The following is a 25259-nucleotide window of genomic DNA, read 5'->3' on the forward strand; positions in this document are numbered from 1 at the left end:
TCTGCAGATATTAATAAGGTTAAGGACCTTGAGTTGCGGGAGATTATTCTGGATTATGCATGCAGGTCCAAATTAAGGAGTCCTTAAAAGCAGATAATCTTTCCAGGCTTTGGTCAGGGAGAAATGTGATAAAGGGAAAAGGGTTACAGAGAAGGTATATTACTGGCTTTGAAGATGAAGGAAGGGAACCATGAGTCAAGAAATACAGGCATCTTCTAGAAGGTGAAAGGGACAAGAAAATGAATTCTCTCCTAGAGGCTTCAGAAAGGAACTTAGCACTGGTTTTAGCCCAGTGATGCCCATATCAGACTTCTGGCCTACAGAACTATAAAACAATAAATTTGTGTTGTTTAAAGCCACTAAATTTGTAGCAACTTAACAGCAATAAATAATGAATATACCAAAGCAGAACTCTGGAGAAATGTCAGTAAAAGTAGACTTTGAATTTTAAAAAAAGACACTACATTTATGAGTTAGATATATAAGTCAAAAATAAATGTATCTATTCAAACTTAATGACTATAAAATGAAGTATTATTACATATTTCACAGAAAATGCACTAGTCATAAAATCTCTGATTTAATGAATGCATATCTGGATAGAAGTAATTTTATTCATAAAATTATTTACATACCTAATTGCTCAATAATACTTGAAACCATCCCAAGGGGCTTTAATTCAATATCTTCAGGCAGAATAATAGTGAGTTCTTCAACAGAAGGTAGCTCCTATAATATAAAAAAAGCATTGATCTTCCTCCCCAGCTTCAACAACTAAAAAAAATAGGACATCATTTCCATTTAAAGACTAAACATTTCTGAAGATGTAACATTAAGCACTTATACCATCTCTTTGATGTTATCCCTTTTAGTGTCTGACAGTATTTCTTCCACCTCCAGTATCTACCCACGTGAGTGATGCAACAGTCTCTATACTTTAATCCAGCTAGACTAAGAACATGGACAAAAGTACCTAGATTTTTCCAATCATACTTGAATGAGACAAAAAAAACAAAAAAAGTTATTACTGTTAAGGAATCCAAAGTAAACAAACAAAAAAGACATTTCACTAAGTGATTCCCAGAGAAATAGTTCTATTGGTCACTACAATTTCTCCACAGAAGAAGAGTTCTCTCTCTTAGCTATCTTAATTTGGTTAATTAATTTGATGGAGATTAAGTAGTTGAAAAGAGAAAGAGCAATCTTTTCTGGGGTTGTGTGAAAAAGAGTAAGTGTCTGGTTTCTTCAGGAAAAAATCTAGAGTTCCTGGGAAACAGAACACAGGCTCCACCTGGAAAAGCTGTGAAGTGTCGCCTAGTATCTTCTTTCTATGTTAAAAACTAAATTCTTTTACATTTAAAAATTCCTCTTTTCTGACCCAGCTACTAACTATACCTCAGTTCCCATAGAAACTAGATGTTGAAGTAGAAATTAAGTTGAAGAGATATCTAAGAATAAAACTGACCTTGGGCTTTAAGCTAAACAAATGGAACTTTCTATTTTTGACCTTTGCCAAAAGACCACAATTAACTTCTAGAAGAAGTTCTTCCTTAAGAAGGTTAAAAAGTGTGACGATCCTATTACTGGCATGTTGGGAGTTGGTCTGGGAAGAGAAAGATAACTTTTGAAGGAATGTTGAAAAAGATGGGTAAAGCTGAAACAATACAGTTTATGAATGGATCATGGGTAATCTTTCCTCTTGAGGGACTCAAACAAGGTTTTTAACAAACCATATAACCAGAGTTAAAGTATAACTTGCTTCTGGGAGATGCTATTTTCTGATCAAGAATTACCTATAAACAACCATACTAAAGGTCTCAACCGACTTCACGGAGAAGACTTAACTTTTGCACGGTTAGTTTGGATGGTGTTGGAGGAGATGATTGTATTTTAAATGTCAGAATTTTTCTGAGTACTTTTAGGGAGAGGACAACCATTTGTCATTTTTGCATATTAAACATGGATAATTTTTCTTGGCAAGACCATGGTTTGAAAGTGGCCCATGTGTGCTTTAGCAAAGACATGGGAGTACAGTTGTTAGAACTGGTAAAGAACACATGACATGGAACAGCCTTGTTAAGAAATTCTTAGCAAAAGAAACTGAGGCAGATAGAGACCCCTGGGCCTCAGCCCCTTCCTGTCCACTGCTCTCCATTGCTCCTGCTAAGGTGGGAAGAAAAGACCAAATGGCTGACCCACTTGGTTAAGAAAAGAAAACAAGTTCCCAGGGATGACTTAGCGCTCTCCTCAGACGCTTCCATATAGATTATACTTCTGCATAAAGGGGGCCAATGGCCCTGAGAAACCCCCCAAAAAGGTCCGTTACCATCCCCCATCACCATAAAAACTCACCTCTAACCTGCCGGGTGCTCAGTCTTTGGGGAACGATCCCACTGAGCCCACCAGTGAAAATAAAGCTGTGTTCTTCCAGATTTCCGTGTGCCATTGAGTTTCCCCAGCAAAACCCCACTTTCAGTTAAATACAAGAATTGAGAACTCTAATGTTGGGAGACTGCAGACAGGACAGTTTTCATGACATTTTAGAGAACAAATCACACTGTCTTCTGCTTCTGGGGGAGACAGCTCTCAGAAGTAGCGAATGGCATTTTCTAACGCAAAAGTATAGTAATAAAATCTGAAATCTCCCCACTGACCAACCAAATTACAGTTAAATCCAGAGCAAAAACTTCTCGTACCTTTGGACTGTGATTAAGCTCACTGGTTAAATAGTCAGGATCATGTACATAGAACAAAGGAAAAGGAAGTCTCCAAAGAGAAAGTGTCATTAGATCTTTTGGGAAACCTCTGAACTGAAGAGGAGGGTAAACCAAATACCATTAACACTTAGAACGCAAAATCAATGTTACTCTCAAATAAATAAATGCTACTTGGCCACAGAATGAAAAGCTCCTGTTTTATATTTTCTATTAAGAGGAATAAAGGTCCATGCAATATAATTATGTTTTGGTATAGATCTAAACCCTGATACTGTTTGTTTGTTTTTTTTAAGATTTTATTTATTTATTTTTGACAGAGAGAAAAATCACAAGTAGGCAGAGAGGCAGGCAAAGAGAGGGGGGGAAGCAGGCTCCCTGCTGAGCAGAGAGCCCGATGCAGGGCTCAGTCCCAGGACCCTGAGATCATGACCTGAGCGGAAGGCAGAGACTTAACCCACTGAGCCACCCAGGCGCCCCAACCCCAATACTGTTTGGATTTAACATTAAAATATAATAATACATGCTCCTGATTTTTAAAAAGGGAAAAAAATTAGTAGTACAGAAGAACTCAGAGTAATAAGCAAAAAATTCCCCTATCTTATTACTTTCAACCTCCCAACATTCCAGGGGAATGTTGAACAAGAAAACCAAAGCTGGGGGTATCACACTCAGGCTTTAAACTATATTAGAAAAAGTTGTGGAAATGGAAAAGATGGTGGAGGATTTGGGGGACTCTATTTCAACCGGTCCCCTGAATTTAGATAGATATCTACCAAACCATTCTGAATACTCACGAAGCAATACCTCTCCACAGAGAGCTGTAAACAGTTTATCTTTCAAATATATTTACCATGCAGATATAAACTTTACATTTCTTTTTTTTTTAAAGATTTTATTTACTGGGCGCCTGGGTGGCTCAGTGGGTTAAGCCGCTGCCTTCGGCTCAGGTCATGATCTCAGGGTCCTGGGATCGAGTCCCACATCGGGCTCTCTGCTCAGCGGAGAGCCTGCTTCCCTTCCTCTCTCTCTGCCTGCCTCTCTTGTGATTTCTCTCTGTGAAATAAATAAATAAAATCTTTAAAAAAAAAAAAAAAAAGATTTTATTTACTTGAGAGAGAGAGAGACCTAGCGAGAGAGGGAACACAAGCAGGGGGAGCTGCAGAGGGAGAGAGAGAAGCAGGCTCCCTGCTGAGCAGGGAGCCCAATGCAGGGCTTAATTCCAGGACCCTAGGATCATAACCCGAGCCAAAGGCAGAAGCTAAAGGACTGAGCCAGCCAGGCGCCCCTAAACTTTACATTTCTCATGGTAAAATGTTTTATTTATATCCACATTATAATGCAAGCTACCCTTTTCACTTATATTTTGTACATCTTTCTACACCAAAACATAAACATCTAATTTTTTAAACTTTCTTACAGCATATCACTGTATAGACTGTTAACACCAGTCACCTGATAAAACATCTGCCTCTTTTTAATTTTCATCATTACACACAAGGATAAAAAGAACTATCCTTCACATACATCTTCATGTAACTTCTGTGAATCCCTGTAAGTGGAACTCCTAGATCCAAAGATACAAATATTCTTTTTTTTAAATATTTTATTTATTTGACAGAGAGAAATCACAACTAGGCAGAGAGGCAGGCAGAGAGAGAGGAGGAATCAGGCTCCCAGCGAAGCAGAGAGCCCGATGCGGGGCTCGATCCCAGGACCCTGGGATCATGACCCGAGCCAAAGGCAGAGGCTTTAACCCACTGAGCCACCCAGGCACCCCGATACAAATATTCTTAATTTTGACAGATAATGACAAGTTTCTTTTCAAAAATGTTGTCAATTAATAATTCCACAAATGAGATTTTCTCACATTCTCACCATCACTGAGAAGTAAACTGTAAACCTTTGCCAGTGTGACAGGTCTATGATACAAAACAGCATCTTTCTTTTATTTTAATTTCTTTTTAATCATGAAGACTATGCAGCCTTGCATGTTTCCTGGCTATCCAAATGTGTTTATGAATTGTTTGTATATTTTATATATTTTTCTTTAAGAGGGCTTATCCTTCTATTAATATTTTATAAGGGAACTTTGGGTTAAAGAACATTTGACCTTTATCAAATATGAAGAAAATATCCACTCCCTTTCCTCCCAGAATGGTTTTTAGTATTTAAGTTGCTTAATGAACTTCAGCATTTTAATTTTTATAGAGTCAAATATATCAAGATTTTTTGGGGGGGGGGGCTTTTGAGACTTATGTCACAGAGAGAAAGACCTTCCCTATTCCAAAATCACTTTTTTTTTTAATATATATATATTTTTTTAAAGATTTCATTTATTTACTTGACAGAGAGAGAGATCACAAGTAGGCAGAGAGGCAGGCAGAGAGAGAGGAGGAAGCAGGCTCCCTGCAGAGCAGAGAGCCCGACGCGGGGCTCGATCCCAGGACCCTGAGATCATGACCTGAGCCGAAGGCAGCGGCTTAATCCACTGAGCCACCCAGGCGCCCCCAAAATCACTTTTTGAATTCACTCTATTTTCACTGCTTCTCCAATTTCATTTTTAATATTTGCATATTTGGACCATTCGTAATTTTATTCTTGCATAAAAGCAAGACACAGATGGGCTTTATCTTCTTTATCCATATTACTGGCCAATTATTCCCACATTACAGAATAAGCCATCTTTTCCTTTACTGATAAGAAAAATAAACTTTAACACATACTAAATGTACTTATATATTTGGGTTTTTTACTGAAATCTCCATTCAGTTCTACTAATCTATTTCAGTGTCAGTACTATACTCTTTCAACAACTGTGCCCTTAGTTACAGGTTTAATATTTGGGAATAAGGTAGTTCCTCTATGCATCCCATCCATATTTTTCCCCATGGAATTTTTCTAACTATTCTCATGTTTACTTCACTAGACAAACTTTAAAACCATTTTGTCATATCATATTAGTCTTGTTAGTATTGACTAAAATTACACTTAATTAGACTATCTTAGGTCCTAAATAATTCTTAGATTTATTTGAAGCCATCTCATACCTTATTTGCTATTATAAATTTGTAATTATTTAATATCTTTTATTGCTATTATAAATGCATCCTTTACACGGTATCATTTGAACACAAGAAAGCATCATGCTGAAACTTATATCTAATGATCTTCTTCTGTAATTCCAAAAAAAAAACAAGTCCTCCTCTTCTTTTTCAATATTATATTTTTCACTTTTCAAATAGTATCGGCTGGTATGTCCAGAATATCAAGTGTCAAGAAACTGTAATGATAGTGAGCATGATGTATGACTACTTATTAGAAAAGTTTCAAAAGTTAAGCATAACAATGTTTCTTAATTGAAATTTTTTTTAAAAGGTTTAAAAAGTGACCTTCTATTCCTACTTGTGTTCCTGTTTGTGTTTTTTAAAATCAGACTGTTGGATTTCATCTAATGCCTTTTCACCATCTTTTGAGATCAATATTACATAATTTACCACAAGCAAAACAGGTCAGCTCCAGGGTCTGATGAAATCCTGATCTTCTCCTCCCCAAAGGATGTCTATAAGACACATCTAGCAATGAGGAAGACAGGGGAAGATATACAAAGCCAGAATATTTGTAGAGACATAGAGACCCACTTTTGTGGTCAAAAGCAGAGTCTGTCAGGATTCCTTAAATCCTGTTATCCTGTTTCCAACCTATGTATTAACAGGACAAAACTGCCTACAAATGGGGAAGACCTCCGTCTCATACACAACTAAACTTAGAGAAGAAACAGAGAGATACATCTGTGATCACCACCATACCTCCAATCCTAGTTCAGTGATCCCACCCTATAACACTGTAATGTATATACACATTTCTGAGCATTCCTAAAAAAAGACCAATGAAGGCATTAAACGGCCTCTTGATAGTAAAAGATCTACTCCGTAAGAGTAGTGTGCATTAAATCTCCATCCCAAATACTCTGCAGAATATAAAAGGTACACAAAGAACTAAATATTATACATAAAACTTATAAGAAATAAATGAAATCAGCCTAGTACAATTCCAGATCAAAAGCCTATTATGGAATTTACCTCTGAAAGTGCAGTTATGTCAAGCAGCATATTTGCTTTGAAAATGGCAGACATTTTGGGGGCTGGATCAAGAAGAGATATATTTGTCCCATTTAAGCAAGCATGCTTTCCATAAAGATTTTTGTCAGGGTTGAAAAGGCAGAACTTTAGAAGGTATAAAAGGGAAAGTTCCTTGGACTACCATGTCAGTATATGATCTTGGTTAGTATTTGGATGTCAAGGTTACTTTCTCTTCCCTAACTGTGAAATCTGAAGTACTACACCTCCACCAAGCCTAGTTACTCTTTATTAAATTATCTTGCTTTCTTTTTTGTAAACACATCACTGTCTAACATCCCATGTGTTTTCTTGCCTAAAGTCCATTTCCCTAACTAGACAATAAATTCAACAACAAGCAGAACTTGGTCAGACTTGCTCATTTGCACAACACCCACAACAATGACTAGCACGCAGTAGTTAAGATATATTTATTAAATGAAATGACTTATTAGTCTGAGTTAAACAGAATTCTCAGAAGCAATCACAGTCTTTTTCAACTGGAACAAAATCAGATAATGAAAATATAATTTCCAGAATTGAAGAGAATCCTCAAGGAATTTAAGTTAAAAAGGCAGGCTTCTAAGGAAGCTTCATTGTCCAAGACTAATGCACAGATACCTCAGGTTTGCAGCAGCAAACATTATTACAATTATTAGATTAACAACTGGCTCTCTGATAACATGGCAGCCGTTTGGCAGCTGTTCCCAGTAAGGTAATGAATAAATCTGCTCAGTTGCATACTCTCTTTCAAGGAATAAAAATCTAACACTTTACTTTTCCATGAGTAAGGAAAGGATCACAGCAAAGAGGAAAAACATACAAACTCCAATAAGGAAAAAACGAATACCCAGAAAACATATTGAAGGACATTACCACTCTTGATGGGACACACAGAATATAAAGAATTAGAAGTAAAAGGCACTCTGACAAACTAAAAAACTGAAGGTAGAGGTGATGAGGGAAACCTGGGATAAAGACCTTCTCTGTCATATAAGCAAAATCCCAACTTTCCTGAAAATAAAAGACAAGAAGGCTATTTACTGCAGGTAAGGAAGATTAAAGTATGAGCCTGGATTACCCAACAACCCTCATGGAAAGATGGATGGTGGTTAAGAAAGGCCCCTTCTATTCTGCTTATCCAATACCAGACACTACATTTGATTACTTAAATTTCATTAACTAAAATTAAGTAAAATTTAAAAGGCAGTGTTTGGTTAGATTAGCCACTTTTCAAATGCTCAACTGCTACAGTAGTAACACAGTGTGGACATAGAACATTTCCACCATTGCAGGAAACTCTATTGAACAGCGCTGCTTTACATTCTCATGCATCCAAAAAGCCCTCCATTATAAAACATACACCCAGATATTAATAGCACCACTCTATTTTCAGCCATTAATACAAATATAATTTTAAGGCCACATTATAACATGATACACCACAGTCCTTTGAAATCTTAATGATAACCTGAAAACTTAACCTGGGAAATGAAGATTTGTGATAAATCTCTATTTTTACCACTGTTACTTCACCCAAATTAAAAAGAAACTAAAACCTATCTTGGGTGTGGAGTATATACAACTAGAGAAAAATATCCATGCTATCATTTAAATAAAGTTAATACTATGCTTACTGACTCAAAACAAATGTTATATGTAATAACAAAGAATAGGCAAGGAAAGGAAGAAAAATACTTCATTCTCTTCTTTAGCAGAAAACCACATGGAAATAAAAATCCCCAGATACATAATACCATTTGGCAATAAACTACTAAAATACACCATACTAAAGAAATTAAATCACGTATTTCCTACAACCTACAGTTCTAAGTCAAAGGTTCTATTAAAAGACAATATGGTCCAATCATGCAATTTAAGAAATCTTACATTATGATACAATCATCTATCACCATGACAAAATATACTACATTATTCAGAAAGCAAAAAATCAAGGAAGTTCAAATGATCAAATTCAAATTCTAATGCTGCTATGTACACATGTCTACGCAAGTACTAAAAATACAGCAGACTGCAATCTGCTTGCCCCTACTCAAATACTACCTCGGGCAAATCACTTTCTTTCTGGAAGTCAGTTTTCTTATCTCTAAACAGGGAGAAAACTGAGCAAAAGTTCTGAATATTTCATGCAAATGTCTAATGCAATTTTTAAAATGTTTAACTGCGTGTAATAAAAAAGACAGCACATTAAGATAGGAAATTATGTACCAGCCTCAAACACGATTACGGTAAGTCTGGATAATAGATACCCCTAACTATGGCATTAAAGAAATGCACAGTCCGGGCGCCTGGGTGGCTCAGTGGTTTAAGCCGCTACCTTCGGCTCAGGTCATGATCTCAGGGTCCTGGGATCAAGTCCCACATCAGGCTCTCTGCTCGGCAGGGAGCCTGCTTCCCTCTCTCTCTCTCTCTGCGTACTTATGATCTCTCTCTGTCAAATAAATAAATAAAATCTTTAAAAAAAAAAAATAAGAAATGCACAGTCCTACCTATACTTTTGAGATATCCATGAAAGACCAATTATTGTATTACAAGAATATTATATTCTGATTCCTGAACATCTGTATGGCCTACAAGGTCGTTCAGTTAGGCAAAACATTCACACGAGTACCATATATTAAAAACCTTCCCTATTAAAAAATTAAACTGTAGACACACTAGTTAAAAAATGGATGCCACGACTTCCAGTGCAAAAATGGAAGGAGTTAATGGGTCAAAAATGGCCCTCTGAAAAGATGACATTTGTACATTACAATGACCTTGCATTTCCTAGCTCTTTAAAGACTTATTACTGGCAAGAAAAAAAATCAATAGTTTATGATTTCCTGAGGCAAAATTATGTAAAGAACTTTGATTTGGGTTTTCACTCACAAATCTACGGTGGGGGGAGGGGCTCCTGGGTGGCTCAGTGGGTTGGGCCTCTGCCTTCGGCTTAGGTCATGATCCCAGGGTCTTGGGATCAAGCCCCACATCAGGCTCGGCAGGGAGCCTCCTTCCTCCTCTCTCTTTCTCTGCCTGCCTCTTTGCCTGCTTGTGATCTCTGTCAAATAAATAAAATATTTTAAAAAAAAATCTACAAAAAGGGCAGCAGGGGGTAATGGGAAAGGAATCGAACATTCCAAATGGCAACTAACCCTTTCTGGTGCCAGACTGGGGAAATTTTTTAAAAGTGAGGAAAGTGGAATAAAATTATCTGACCACTTTCCTTACATTACCCAAGAATAGAGGACATGCATGTGGCAGCCAATTACCTGATCCTATTAGGTGAGCCTTCACTTTTCAGATATGGTTGGAAAGAAGGATCCAATCCCTGGAGTATTGAGAGCCATGATTGGAAACTTTTTTTTTTTCCCCTATAGCTGGTAAAACATATTGGAAAAAAGAATGGATTAGATCTGTACACTGTGTGGTAACTAGGACCACATATAACATTTGGTCTACTTCATCAACTTAACAATCCAAAAGTACTTTTATAATGTTCCATGGACCTCAATACACATTAATTGCCCTTATTAATTATACTAAGGTGTATGACACTAAATTTAAGATTGAAACTAGCCCATTAAATATTTTCACCTAAAAAATAAAAATGAATACTTCTTTGCAGTGTCTTTGCATTTTTTTTAATAAATACTATGTTCTTACCCTGTTTTTCTCTAAAGCTACTATCAGAAACAAAGTTTACAAGAATGTCTTTAAAAGGTGACTCACAGAAAAATTATAATCCATTGCAATAAGAAAAAACCTTCCATGATATAATACTAAGCATTATTTTTTATGTTAACTGAGAAGTCCATATTTCATCAAATCCAAGACAGTGACTTTCTTTATCACAAAGATAAAAGCACTGCCAAGTAACTGTAAAATGTTAACAATTATTAGTTCCAAATTTTAGAAGTGACAACATCAGGTGTATGGATGATGTATGAACAAAGAAACTCTCCCTGAGCCCCTACTATGTAACCAACACTATGAATACAACTGTCATGCAACAGACTCTAGCTAATCAGTGGGAAAGTTCATATTCTCTTCACTTGTCACCTTTCCATACCTATCCTATCCATCTTGCAATCTAGGATAACTTCCTTGACCCTTGGACTGCAAATTATCTCCTCTTCCACTCAATCCCACAACTTTTAAAGTCCAGTACCATTCATCTTGCATTCAATCATTAACTTTCTGGTATTACTTTGCTATTAGCAAATGTGTATGCTCACTCTCTAGCCAGATTTCCTTTTAACAGACATTTGTCTTTAACCTCTAAAGCAAACAGAACTTATTAAAATCTACTGAGGAATGGAGGAATCTAATAAATGGAATGCTTAGGTGTATACATATGTATGGTATATGCACACACACACACACAGAACATACATGCTTACTTTACTAAATAAAACACTAGGGCGCCTGGCTGGCTCAGTGGGTTAAGCCTCTGCCTTCAGCTCAGGTCATAATCCCAGGATCCTGGAATCGAGTCCTGCATCGGGCTCTCTGCTCAGCTGGGAGCCTGCTTCCTCCTGTCTCTCTCTGCCTGCCTCTCTGCCTACTTGTGATCTCTGTCAAATAAATAAATAAATAACATCTTTTAAAATTATAAATAAAAATAAAACACTATCTGAAATGTAAGGGATTTCTGTCTGCTATAAGCTTTACTAAAATAATTTTGTTTAATGAAGCACAAAATTCGAATTTTTTTTAAAAATCTGAGCACTATTTTTAAAGATCACCAACTATTAATTTAAAAATATCTCCTCTCAAGTATGTAAGCCATAATGTCTTAAATATGACATTTTGAAAAGAATGTTAAAAAGTGTCATCAGTGCGACGCCTGGGTAGCTCAGTTGGTTAAGTGGCTGCCTTCGGCTCAGGTCATGATCCCAGCGTCCTGGGATCGAGTCCCACATCGGGCTCCGTGCTTGGTGGGGAGCCTGCTTCTCTCTCTGTCTCTGCCTGCCACTGTGCCAGTGCTCACTCTCACTCTCTCTCTCTCTGACAAATAAATTAAAAAAAAAAAAAAAAAAAAAAAGTGTCATCAGTATTCTATGATATGATGTAGTAATTTCAAATACACTTAGAGTCATAAAATGCTGAAGTTGAAAGAGGCCTGCACTTAGGGCTAAACTTGTACTAGGCCTTAGAAACAACATATTTAGTCAATGATTATTAAGTGAAGACCATGGTACATTGTAATTTCATGGACAGTGGGGAGATAAAAAAGTATGAAAGAATCCGTTGTAACTTCTGACCACTTCAGGTGGCCCAGGTATTTCCATATCCTCAAGTTAGATGTTTTATGATATGGGTCTGCATTGCCAAAATTAGGAAGAAAATATAGTGTACTCAACCTAATTATAATTACAAAATGCATTTCTTTTATAATATAGGCAGTCTCCAAATTATGAAGGTACCAAGAACAGCCTACAAGCCTTATATTTTTTCTTAGTCATGCTATGTGTATAAATACACATTAATATGCCTACTGCAGTATTATCCATTTTTTATCCCCATAAGCACCACAGCCACAGCTTTTAAATGTTATGAAAAACCTTTCAGGTTTTCAGGATAGAAAATAATTAGGTATTAATTTATAAAATTCATTTCTGATTAAGGTTCTGAAATGTCACAATTCCATTAACGTTTTTATTGTTCTAGATTTTTTATTACACCTGATTTATTTCAATAAACACTTCAGGCATAAATTGCTGAGAAAATTTCTCAAAAAGGACCTGATTTTCCAATTCACTGAAACAATGAAAAAACCCTATGTGGTTTCAAGGCTGTAATACATATGCTACTTTACATTTACTGAGTAGGTTATATATAAATCTCAGCATTAAAGAGGAGTTTATGATCAAAAGAATAATTCCACTTGGTTAAATTTAACAGCATGTATTACATAACTGTGACATTATAAAAAGAGCCAACTAAGACTACTCTCCTTTTCAATGCCTCTATAGCAAACCATTCCCTTTTTTTTCTCTTCTCCTCACCCCTTTTTCTAAATCAAGATATAACATATCTTGTCATCCTAAGGAACCACTGCAACTCTCTAAGGTTAAATTCTAAAAGAACAATCTTGAGATTACTTCACTGCGGCTCCCATATACTTACCGTTAAAGATCTGCAATAGTTAGTAGTTAGATCACCAGAAGCTAACTTTCCAACAATGTGAAAGATTGAAAAGCTAGATTCAGGGGAGGCGGGATATTCCTGCTTGACAAACAGACTAACTGGAGGTAAAAAATTAAGCTCAGCACACCTGAACAGCAATAGGAAACAGCCCAGAATATGAGACACTTTATAAAGAGCTGGGACATAAAACTAGGTTAAACTGGACATGCCTATGTTCCAGACATCTCTAAAGAACCAGCACAAACTCTGAAATTGATAGAACTGCTTGTGCCATTTTAATTTATGCATACCTTTTGCAAAGACAACATGGATACAATGTTTCACTAATTTTCCTCAGCATTTCATTAGAAAATTAAATAGAATATATAGATCAAACAGCTCCAAGCACAATCCCTGCTAGGAGGATACACCAGTGTGACCTCAACAAAACAGTACATTTGACACTGGCTAGAGCTGATTTTAACAAGAGGGGACAGTTCCCAAGAAAAGTGGATTGTCATTTTCAAATAACAGACAAAACAAAAACAAAAAACACACACAAAATCTAATCTACTAAGTAAAAGGATTGTCCCAACAGTCAGCAAAGAAATATAGCACTAACTGGTTGGCTTAAGGGGACGATCAAAGTAGAAGACACTTTGTTTACAGCCAGGGTCACAGCAATCTACATGCAAGCTAGAATTTAAAAGATTAATCTACAGTTAAACAGAAGTCAGCGAGTAAAGAAAGAATAAAATGACACTCAGAAAACCATGACCCGAGCGAGAGGGCCCGAGGGAACCAAGGTGAGAGGTAAAGCGCGGAGATGCTTGGGATCGCAATTCTCCTGAAGAGAGGACGTTGGAGTTCTGTTCAGTTCCTTATGTCCTCCCCTGAAATTGCTTCCCTATCATGGGGGCAAATGAAAGTACAAGGCTCTACTAAAACCTATAAGGACTGCAAAGTGTGGCCAGGGGGAAGTCGGGCTTGGGATTGGAGAGAAACAGGAACTGAGCATTCTCCTGGTGTGCAGCCTGCAGATGTGGAGGAAGTTGTCAAGAAGGGTGTGCAGACCCTTGTGATTGGCCGAGGAATGAGCGAGGCCTTAAAGGTGCCGCCATCAACTGTGGAGTACCTCGAGAAACAAGGCATTGATGTGCGGGTCCTCCAGACAGAGCAGGCAGTGAAGGAGTATAATGCCTTGGCTGCTCAAGGCATCAGAGTGGGAGGGGTCTTCCATTCCACATGCTGATGGAGCCTTAAGAATAAATCACTAAGCAAAAGTGCCTTAAAAAAAAAAAAAAAAAAAAAAAAAGAAAACCATGACCCTATTCAGAAGGCACATAAAAGAAACAGCCTGACTGTCCTCACTAGCTACCCTAATTCCCCATGGTTTCTTATCCAAGTAAGTTTACAATGCATCCTCTTTCTCTTGAGGTAAGTGGAGAGTCTTCATTGCTTGCAACCACAAGAGCCCAACATAAGACACATGTGATAACCCTTCAAGTATTTCCCTTTTACACTCTACACAGGATTACTATTATTACTGACTAAACAGCATCCCTTTCTGAAATGGACAGAAGACTTCCTTTCCTGTTATAGAGAAGCCATTCCTTTGTGGTTTGCATTGGGGTTTGCATGGGGTTGGTATCACCCACCCAACCCTCATGCTCCTCAAAATACACACACATTCACACTCCCTTTCTGTCAACTGGCTTTTACATGTTCCCGCCCTCACACTTGCCCATGTGCTGTCTCTAAAGTACTCACTTTCCTACATACTCTCCCACACAAACAAAAGTGACTATGTGACTCATGCCCAAGACACATTCCACTAGCCTCAATGATGTGTTCAGGACTGTGTACCAGGCCCCAGATAAACCAGCACAAGTCCTTCCTGTGAATTTCATACAGGAATATCATAGCCAAACTGCCAGCCCCCTGGAGAAAAACCTACTGAGCAAGAAAGCAGCAGAGTCCTAAAGATACTGAATACATGTAGCCTTATCATCTTGGTCTTCAGGGCCAAGTTATTCTCTTCCCTTAAATCCTGAAGGAATCCTAACACACTCTTTTATAACTTCAAGTCAAAGATTTATGGCAATCCAGGAAACTCATTCCTCTACCTAACTCTAGTAGCAGTGGTCTAAAGGACTAGGAACTTCCAGTAACTGACTTCCTAATTATGTAAATATAAAATAAAGTGAACAGCTACTCAAGAATTAGGGCGCCTGGGTGGCTCAGTGGGTTAAGCCTCTGCCTTCGGCTCAGGTCATGGTCTCAGGGTCCTGGGGTTGAGCCCCGCATTGGGCTCTCTGCTCAGCGGGGAGCCTGCTTCCCCCTCTCTCTCTGTCTGCCTCTCTGCCTACTTGTGATCTCTCCCTCTCTGTCAGATAAATAAATAAAATCTTAAAAAAAAAAAAAATCCAAAGTTGAAAAACAGAGACTATAATTGTTTCTTCCATCCCTGGCAACTGGCACAAAAGGAACAGATTGGCCCACTGTTCAAGTTTCAAAAGCTAACATACCTTTCCAGCAAAAATTTAATTTTCTGATATAAGCCCAATACACTCTCACAATTCAAAAGCACTTCCAAAATTATATCTGTCTTTAGTTTATTTACTGTCTGCCTCTCTGCATCAGGCACTACGAGAGTAGAAACTTGAGGGTCTAGTTTACAGCACCTAGTATATGGCCAGTGTGCTATAACAATTTAAGAATAAAGGAACGTAAGATGCCTGTTGTTCTCTCACTCCTTCTATGATCATATATCACTGTTGACTGACAACCTATTATCTGTCAAGCATTCTACTAGACACTATGGGAACTACAAAGATCAGATATAAACTCAGCCCTCCAGAATGTGGTTCCGGCCTCTGCGTGAACAATGACCCTTTTAGTTTTCTGAGGAAAATATGATCACTCTACCAAGAAAAATACTTAAACATATAGACTAATATTTTGCATTAAATTTCAAGAGATTCAAAAGGTAAGAATTCCAAGTCAAGTAAGATAAATAAGAAAATGATACATATAAAAAGTACTGTGGTCCTGTATTTGTTGATTTTTGTAGTCTGAGAAAACTTAAGTAGAAAGGTGACCAAGATACAAGAGAAAGACCAAAGAAGTCTCCCAATAATTCAAAAGTTGGGAAAGCCTTTGTATAAAAAGACTAGCAAGGGACAGCAATGTCTGTAGTATGAAAACAAGAACCACTGATGAAGCTGCGTAAAATTAAAGGGTTTTCAATACATAAAGTGGGGTTTTCAATACATAAAGTGTGAGTGAGATAGGAAAATTCTCATTACAAGTAAAGAAGAAATAATATTGGTAGAATCCAGGCACGAAAAGGTGCCCAATTTGCTCAAGGTTTTTAAAATGTTTTCAAACCTTGCATTAAACTGTTTCATTGATTTAAACATTACATAATAGATGTAATTCGTGATCATTAAATTTTTAAAAAGCATTAGTAGTAACTAAAGTACATGTGGGTGTAGGGAGAATAAACATGTGGCAATCCAACCTATATTCTGAAATCCTGAGAAGTTTCCCTTGGATCATGAGATTTCAACCAAATCTCATCTTTTTCAACCAAATCACTACCATCCTTCTTCTAGGATAAGAGGAGGAAATAACCATGTAAGAGTCAACTTTACAAACCAACCCTATCAAGTGCCAATAAATACTATTCTATAATGAAAGAGTTTTCTCCATCTGCAACAAAAATGCTCCCAAAACTTCAAATTAATAAGAGTCCTAAGAAACTCAACCCATCTAATTTTACTTCCTATTTCCCTTAAACACAATCAATTAAAAAGATTTCAATTACTACTGAGCAAAATTTTCTGACTTGTGGACCAAAAAAAACCTACAAACAAACAAACCAACCAAAAAAAACCAAGGTTGTAAATCTACGTAAGAAATCTTTGTAGCAAAGATAAAAACTAAAAAATAGCAAGCTAAAGTTGACGTCCCTCAAGAACAATTATCAAATATTAGAGTTAGAAGCAACCCTAGAAACCTTACCAACCAGATCAATCTTCTCTTTTATTAAAAACAAACAAACAAACAAAAAAAAAAAACAAATAAAACAAAGCATAGAAAAAGTATGCCCAATAAGAGGCTGAGCTGAGAAATCTTCAAATTTACAGACCAGATACAGGCCAAATTACATCAATATTAGTAACATAACATATATTTTGTAATATTCAAATTAGGTTTAATAACAAATCTAAGTACTTACATTAAGGAGTAACTCATCTTTTGTTTTAAGAGGAAAATTCTTATTTTCCTTCTCAGTTTGTAAATCATCTTCTCCATCTGACAGCAGTGGAGGAAGTGATATACAAGAGGAAGATGATGAGGAAGATGATGAGGATGAGGAGGAGCTTGAACTATCTGAATCTGTTTCACTGTAGGGAAGAAAAAGTCAAAAACTTAGTAGCATTATTACTGAGGTATTAAATTATAATTTTTCAACTAGGAAGTATATATGTAGTTATTGTTGCTGATATAATTCAAAAGCTAGCATTTAGAAGTTGACTCTAATATTTGGAAAGTAGTGTTTAATCCATTGATAGTATTTTCAAAACTCCTGCTATAACCCAAATCCTATTATTTTAAGTCTTATACATCACACGTTTGTCTTAATATAGTTAAGCACATGACAAATGACTGACAAAAGAGAGCTCTGCCAAAACACCTTTCTTATTAGTGATCAATGAACGAGATCACTTAATTGCCAATAAAATGTTCTGTCTTCATACAACCTGGAAACTCATGAAAGTTACCGACCATGTTGACCACTCAACTCTAAAAATTCCCTTAGCCCTTGGCTTCACAGCAATTGTTACCAGTAATCCTCTTAGTTTAAATTTTGCTTGCTGGCTTTCTCCCTCAGCCCATTTTATGTGCTGTTTTTAAAAGTCCCACCCGCATTTTCTCTTCTCTCTATCCTCTTCCCATGGATAACATCATTCACTCAAATCATTTCAATCATCAACCATGTATAGGTAACTCCTAAATCATCAGCCTTGATATTGATAACTCTAAGCTCCACCCTAATCTCCAGACGCATACTGGCCACCTCTGTATGAATAACCTACACTTACCTCATTCTAGGAACAAGTTTAATAAAAGAAAATATTCTCTTTACTGAACCCACTTCTGTCCTGCCTCTATTTTATTTCATTGCTTAGTCTTCAATCCTGTCACTATAGGTAAAAAACCTGAAATCATTTTGAGCCAATGCTGCCTCACAGTCAATGATAAAATCCTACCTTCAAATGGCAAACAAACATCACTCCTATTCCATTTCTCAATCCCATTTCCACTGTTATTATGACCCTATTTAGGGAGGAATCCTTATTTCTCACCTACTTTTCAGTAATAATTGTATAACAGAAGTCAATACTCGTAGTCTCTTCCCACAACAACCATCCCTTCCTCCTACTGCTGTTACCTTCCTTCACCCTCTCATGACCTTCCATCCTAATCAGTTTACACACTTACTTTAAAAAAAAAAAATCCATGACTGGACATTAGATATGAAGGAATTATCAATTTTGTTATGTGTGATAACTATGATTACATAAAAGAATGTCCTCTTAGAGAATGCATGCTGAAACATTTAGGGAGAAAGTATCATAATATCTATAAATGATTTTAAAAGGGCTCAATAACATACATATGTGAAACTTAGTTCTAAAATGTTATTAAGTGTTAACTCAAGGTGATGGCTATATGTTCGCACCATTCTTTCCATTTTTTATTAAGAAAACATTAAACACAAAGAAAAGCTTTAAAATTTTCTCCATAAAGCTATACTGTGTACAAGATAAAGGCTATCTCACAGCCCTTTGCAATCAGCTTCCCCGTAATCTTCACAATCCCATCTTCTGCCACATCTAGCACAGAAGCATAGAAAACATCCCAAATTCCGTTTAATTTCACTATCTCATGCTGCTACTTATGCTATTTCCTCTGACTGGAATGTCCCTAGGGCATAAAAGTTCCATTCCTCTTTATAAGCTTAACCCAAATATTATCTCCTCTGAAGTCATCCTCTATCCACCAAAAGTAGATTTACTTCTTTCTGTATCCCCCAGAGCATTTTTTTCAAACTGCCTACTACACCTATCTTGTACTATCCATAATTCAGTGGAAAACATGTCTTTTTCAGATTGATTATGAAGTGCCTGAAACAAAGGCACTAGTTCTGGCAAGTATGATCTTGTTCTACTACAGGGGTAAATGGGCATGCCATTCACAATCGGACTCCTTACTATTATTACTATATTATGAATCTTTTCCTCTTTGCCATTCCTATTGGCAAATTCTACAGTACCTCTGCTGAATTCCTCCAGCAATGGTTTTGTTTCTCTCTTTTAAGTTTCCTGACAGAGTTGTTAACATATGCTATCTCTGCTCCTTTATTTCCCATTCAGTCTCTACCCCAAAACTGGGCTTCCATCACCACCGCTCTTTTACAAAGTCACCAACAATATCCATGTTGTCAAGTCCAGTGGACATCTTTCTGTCATCTTAACTTTTTCAACAACATCTGACATGATTCCCTCTTCCTTCCCCAAAAAACTTCCCTATTTTGGCATCCTCTATGCTACCGTGGTATTCTACCCTCGCGTATCTTCTCCTGTTTCCCTGGTTTTAAATATGACCTTCACTTAAAAAAGACTAAATCAACATAACATCCAAATGCACTGTTTGAGAATCTCGTTTGAATGCCAATTCGAACAAACCAACTGTTAAAAGACAGCCAGAGAAATGTGAATGCTGAGTATTAGGTGGTATTAAGAAATTAGGGTTAATTTTACTACGTTTGATAATAACATGGTGGTTATGTAACAAGTACTTTATTGCTTAGAAATGTAAAGAACATATAGAGGTGACATAGTTTGAGATTTGCACTAAAAATTTCAGGTTAAAGAAATGTTAGAGGGGCCCTGGGTGGCTCAGTGGATTAAGCCTCTGCCTTTGGCTCAGGTCATGATCTCAGGATTCTGGGATCAAGCTCTATATCAAGCTTTCTGCTTAGCAGGGAGTCCCCCGCCCCCGACCCGCCTTCTGCCTGCCTCTCTGCCTACTTGTGATCTCTGTCAAAGAAATAAATAAAATCTTAAAAAAAAAAAAATGTTAGAAATACTAGATAAAACAAGGTTAGCAAAATACTGGAAACCATTTAAGTGTGGTGATGAGTTACACTTATTTTATTACTCATTATTGTAAGTATGTTATATTACCCTCTACTTTTAACGAATTTGAAAAAGTACATAGAACTTAAAGTAAATCCTATCTGTAATCTGTACAAATTTACATCTCCAGTCTAGAATTGTCCTCTCGTTTAAACTCATTATCCTATTTCCAATTAGCTGTCAAAGAAATCTCAAATTAACTGCCCAAATTAAACACTCCTGTTAGTCTCCAGCCCTCATCCCAGATAGGTTATTCCCCATTTCCTTAAGCAGTACTGTCATCCACCCAGTTGATGCCTCCCTATCAAGCCCACTACCCCATCTATTATGGTGACTTCAAAATACTTAACCCTGATGACCATGGTCACCTGATGGACTCATGCAACATCTTTCCAACTCTTTCCACACTAAGCCTTGTTACACTCGTGCTTCTCTGCTTTCACTCTTGAACCCAGTTCAATTCCTTCTCTACAGAACAAAACTTATTAGAATATTAACCTGAGCATGCCATTTCTCTGCTTAAAATTCAGTAGCTTCCCTAACAGAATTAAAACTTTAACATGGCTACACAGTCTTACACTGCTGGGCTCTCCTATTACTTTCTCCATGCCTTGTCTGTTCCTTCGCTGTAATTTTCACCACCTCTAATCTATGCATTGATGTATTTAGTTTTATTTTTCATCCTTCTCACTAGTATACAGGGCAGGGATATTTTGTTCATCTACTCAGTAACCCACGTAAAACACTCAAAATACTTGTAGACAACGTTCAGTGTGATTTAGTAACATCCTACGATCTTAAGTCCTCTCTCTCCATAGGATTCATATTCAAGACATGACGGCGTGGGGTTGCTGTCTATAAAACTTACCCAGATCATACAGCAATGCGAAATAACAATGTTTCCCTAATTTCGTGAACACATGCCCCCTGCAAGGATTCTACAAAAATTATCAGGAGCCAAACTGAAAACGTATGAAATCCTTTAACTGGTCCTTAATTCATCTGGATCAAAAAACAAGGCCACACTCTAAACCTGCCTTTTAAAAAAAAAAAAAAAAAAAAAAAAGATCTGACACAAAATTCAAAGTTATAACCACAAAAAGACCCGTCAAATTGAGTGGTTATCGAAATAATCCAACATCCTCAGGGTTTGTTTCTGTGATCTATACATACGACTTTTCAGACTACCAAACTGAGGAAAGAGGGATCTGATTATTAATCTCGGATTCGCAACGCGATTTGCAGAGTAAAGGCGAGGAATGGGCGGTCCAAGCTACTAGTCAGCACGTGCGCAGCGAGCTTCAGCTACCTCTCCTCTCTCCCAGGCCCACGCGGGCACCCTCTCAGTCCCCGACCCCGGTTCCCCCCCCCATAGCTCTAGGACCCCCAGGCACCCGACCTGTCCGAGTCTGAATCCGAGTCCGAAGTCTCTATAGAGTCTGGGGTCCCCGCCTGTTCTGCTGCGCCCGGGGCGGTGACGCAGTTCCCTCCGGGTGGAGGTTCTGGCCTTGACTGCGGCGCGAATTCACGCGGCTGCTCCTCCGCAGGCTGAGACTCCGCGGCCTGTCCGGTGTCGGGGGACTCCTCATGCGACTGCAGTGACGGCCGTGGCTCTGGGACAGGTACAGAGCCCGGGGACTGCACCGCCTGACCTTGGCCATCCCCCAAACCGGTGCCATTAAATTTAAGAGTTTCCAGCTGAGCGGCGGCGGCCTCCACTACTTCCATGGCGTCGCTCTAGAGACCCAGTCAGGTTCACGTTCAGGGCCCTCAGACAGGCTCGCAGCTCGCTAGGGTAAAGATAGAACAACCGCGCGGGTTGTAACCACACCTGGGCCCCACTTTCCGCGTTTCTCCGGTAACTGCACGCTGAGCTGCCTGGAGACACGCCCCCGCCGCTTACCCCGCGGCACTTCCGGGGGAGCGTATTACGTGACGTACGCGCTTGCGCGCACTGGGAGCCCGGGGGTGGGGGGGCGGGGGTAGGGCTTTTGGAAACAAAATCTCGCGCGGCCCTAAACCCGCCGACTTCATTACCTCTCAGAGCTGCGGATGGCGTCGTGGGGTGGCTAGGCATTCCTATTGCTGGATGTGAGACAATTATATTCGAAGCGGAGATTTGAAGCAGGGCTTGTAGACCCGGGAGCTACCTGATTGCACGAGTCTCTTCGTAAGAAATTTGAGCCAAGAAATCTTCAACAGACACTTCTAGTAAACTTCATTAAAGTTAAATCGGTAGATAGCAAGCACATAAACTATTCATCTCGGAAAAATTACTACAACTATTCCTTGTGTTTCTCCAAAGCATTCTCAAAAAGAGCAGTAATAGTGGACGTAATGTTGCCATTCGTTGATGTTATGGCGATGTCTCTATGGTAGTTGACGCCACTTCATAGAAAGGGTGGAATGGGAGTAAAACGAACTGATTGGGAAACGATTACTCTAGTTCATAAGGTTGGTAAGCAAAAAATTCCTCGGAATGAGGCAGAGATCAGAATTTTACCGTTTCCTTTTAGATCTTCAGTTTGATGCATCAGCCCCTCCAGCAGTAATAAATAATAATTCTCGTTACCATTTATTAAGCATGCATATGTGCCAGGGACAGTGCTAAAGATTTTATCAGTTATTCACTGAGAATGTATGCTGGTCACATCACAGTAGCAGACTTTCATAGGAACTTAAGAGTAAGGCATAGTTTTTTTTTATTTTAAGGAGCTTACTCTCTAATTGAAGTAAAAATGTCAAATGCATGGGAAATAACTAGAAGGATATTCGAAATGTGGAATACAGGATACAAGTTCAGCCGTCATAGGAAGTTAAGTAAAATTGGTGGGCTGTGTCTTTGAAAGCCTCCGAAGAGAAACAGGAATTTGAACTTGAGATACCAGTCATTAATGCAGTTATTAACTAAAGCTCAGTGTTCCCAGTTAAATAGGCCTATGTTCAAATCTCAGCCCTACCATTTCCTAGTTGGTGTAATTGTAACTTTGAGCAGGTAACCTAACATACCTAACGCTCATTTTCCTAACCTATAAAATGGAGATAAGGGCGCCTGGGTGGCTCAGTGGTTTAAGCTGCTGCCTTCGGCTCAGGTCATGATCTCAGGGTCCTGGTGATCGAGTCCCACATCAGGCTCTCTGCTCAGCAGGGAGACTGCTTCCCTCCCACTCTCTCTGTCTGCCTCTCTGCCTACTTATGATCTCTCTCTCTGTCAAATAAATAGATAAATCTTAAAAAAAAATGGAGATAAAAATACTGTATTGTGGGCACCTGGGTGGCTCAGTGGGTTAAGTGGCTGCCTTCAGCTCAGGTTATGATCCCAGGGTCTGGGGACAGTGCCCCACATGGGGTTCCCTGCTTAAGGGAGAGCCTGTTTCTCTCTCTGCCTGCCGCTCTGCCTACTTCTGCTCTCTCTCTCTGCCAAATAATTAAAAAAAAATTTTTTAAAAAGGAATGTAAAAAAAAAAAATACCATCTCGTTTAGTTCATGTGAGCACTAATTAAGGTTTTATAGAAGAAAATGGCACATGTCATACACAAATTAGTGTAAGAAATGGTTGATAAATAGAACAATGAATGAACTTATGAATAAAATGATACTTCAGCAACAATGATCTTGCAAAGATATGCCGTATGAATGTGAAGAAAAAAGAAATTTAAGTCAGAATATCTTTCCCTCTAGGTAAAAGTCTGTTGCATGTTTCCAGGAATTAAGCGGGGAAAGTCTGAACCAGGGTTAGAGTCAATGTAATAGAGTAAAGGAAATCCCCAACATCAGAAGGATCAAAGTACTCTAAAATTTCTAACCGAGGAAACCAGAAAGAAGTTGGTATTACCAATAAATACAGAGAAGTTGGAAGAGATGATGAATTTGTGGTGTTGAGTTTGAGGAAAAATTGGACAGTTAATTGAAATTGCCAGGAAACATTTGAAAATATGAGACTAGAATCCAGTAGAAAGATTACATTCAGAAGCATAAATTTGGGAGCAATTAAAATATCCATTTGTTCATTCAGAAATGTGTTATAGTTAAAAGCATGTACTATAGTAGGGAATGTATAAATGGGAATATGAAAGAGAGAAATCACATGTAATTTTCTGTTTACATCCCTAAATATTTGCAGTCACTCAGAATAAAATCCATCCAGACTCCTTACCTTGCTTGATCTGGCTGTTGCTTCTCTCTCCTATTTCCATCTCCTACTGCTTTCCCCTCCCTTATGCCACTCATCTCACTAGTCTTAATCTCCTTTCCACACACCAACCTGATACTTTATATATGGCATTTTCACTCTGCTCTAATTATTTCTCTTCATATTAATATGGCTTATGACCTCATTTTCCTCATTTCTCTACTAAGGTATTACACCATAGATAGGGTTTTCCTGACCACCCAGTCTAAGAATACCACCTATTACCTCACTCTACTTGGTTGCTCTTTTTTTTTAATAGTGCATATTAAAACCTATCACATTTACTTATTTCTTTATTGTCTGTTTTCCTACAAAACTAAGTTTGATGAACTCAAGGTATTTGTCTAACTCACAGCTGTCAGTGTCCAGAACCATAACAAATCCTAAAAAGATTTTTTAAATGGAAGAATGAAAGAGAAAACAAATAATGAAGTTTTATGAAACAGTCACAGTAAAAAGAGAAATGACTTACAGATACCTAAGTTATTCATTCAATTTAAATGAATCTAATGATATCTAAGAAAGGCTACTGGTTCTGAATAAAAATCTCTTTTTTGTTTTCCAGTTGGGATGCTCTTCATGTTTTGGGATAAGAATAGCCGTACTGGGGCATCTGGGGGCTCAGTGGGTTAAAGCCTCTGCCTTCGGCTCAGGTCATGATCCCAGGGTCCTGGGATCGAGCCCCAAATTGAGCTCCACATCAAGCCCGGCATCAAGCCCCGAATCAAGCCCCACATCGGCCTCTCTGCTCAGCAGGGAACCTGCTTCCCCCTCTCTCTCTGCCTGCTTCTCTGCCTACTTGTGATCTCTGTCTGTCAAATAAATAAATAAAATTTAAAAAAAAAGAATAGCCATACCTCTGCTTAGATTCAGACTATGTTATTATTTTGT

General features: G+C 38.0%; 2 protein-coding genes across 2 annotated transcripts in view; one reads left to right on the plus strand and one right to left on the minus strand.

Moving 5' to 3' along the window:
* Positions 1 to 22060, minus strand: part of NAF1 (nuclear assembly factor 1 ribonucleoprotein) — a 43519-nt gene extending 21459 nt beyond the window's left edge. The window contains exons 1-3 of the mRNA XM_045998557.1: positions 21575 to 22060; positions 17208 to 17376; positions 636 to 729 (exon numbers count right to left, since the gene is read on the minus strand). Coding sequence (XP_045854513.1) covers positions 636 to 729; positions 17208 to 17376; positions 21575 to 21903 — 592 coding nt within the window. The 5' untranslated portion in view covers positions 21904 to 22060. The remainder of the gene's footprint in view (positions 1 to 635; positions 730 to 17207; positions 17377 to 21574) is intronic.
* LOC123937594 (mth938 domain-containing protein-like) lies at positions 13787 to 14248 on the plus strand. Its single transcript, XM_045998558.1, has one exon. The coding sequence runs from the start codon at positions 13791 to 13793 to the stop codon at positions 14214 to 14216; it is 426 nt and encodes a 141-aa protein (XP_045854514.1). The 5' UTR covers positions 13787 to 13790; the 3' UTR covers positions 14217 to 14248.
* Positions 22061 to 25259: the final 3199 nt, after the last annotated feature.

The sequence above is a fragment of the Meles meles genome, chromosome 2, assembly GCF_922984935.1.
Source record: "Meles meles chromosome 2, mMelMel3.1 paternal haplotype, whole genome shotgun sequence".
In the NCBI taxonomy this organism is placed as follows: Eukaryota; Metazoa; Chordata; class Mammalia; order Carnivora; family Mustelidae; genus Meles; species Meles meles.

Bases quoted from the DNA above. Each gene is read 5' to 3' on its own strand.
- LOC123937594 (XM_045998558.1), top strand. From the start codon at position 13,791: ATGCTTGGGATCGCAATTCTCCTGAAGAGAGGACGTTGGAGTTCTGTT.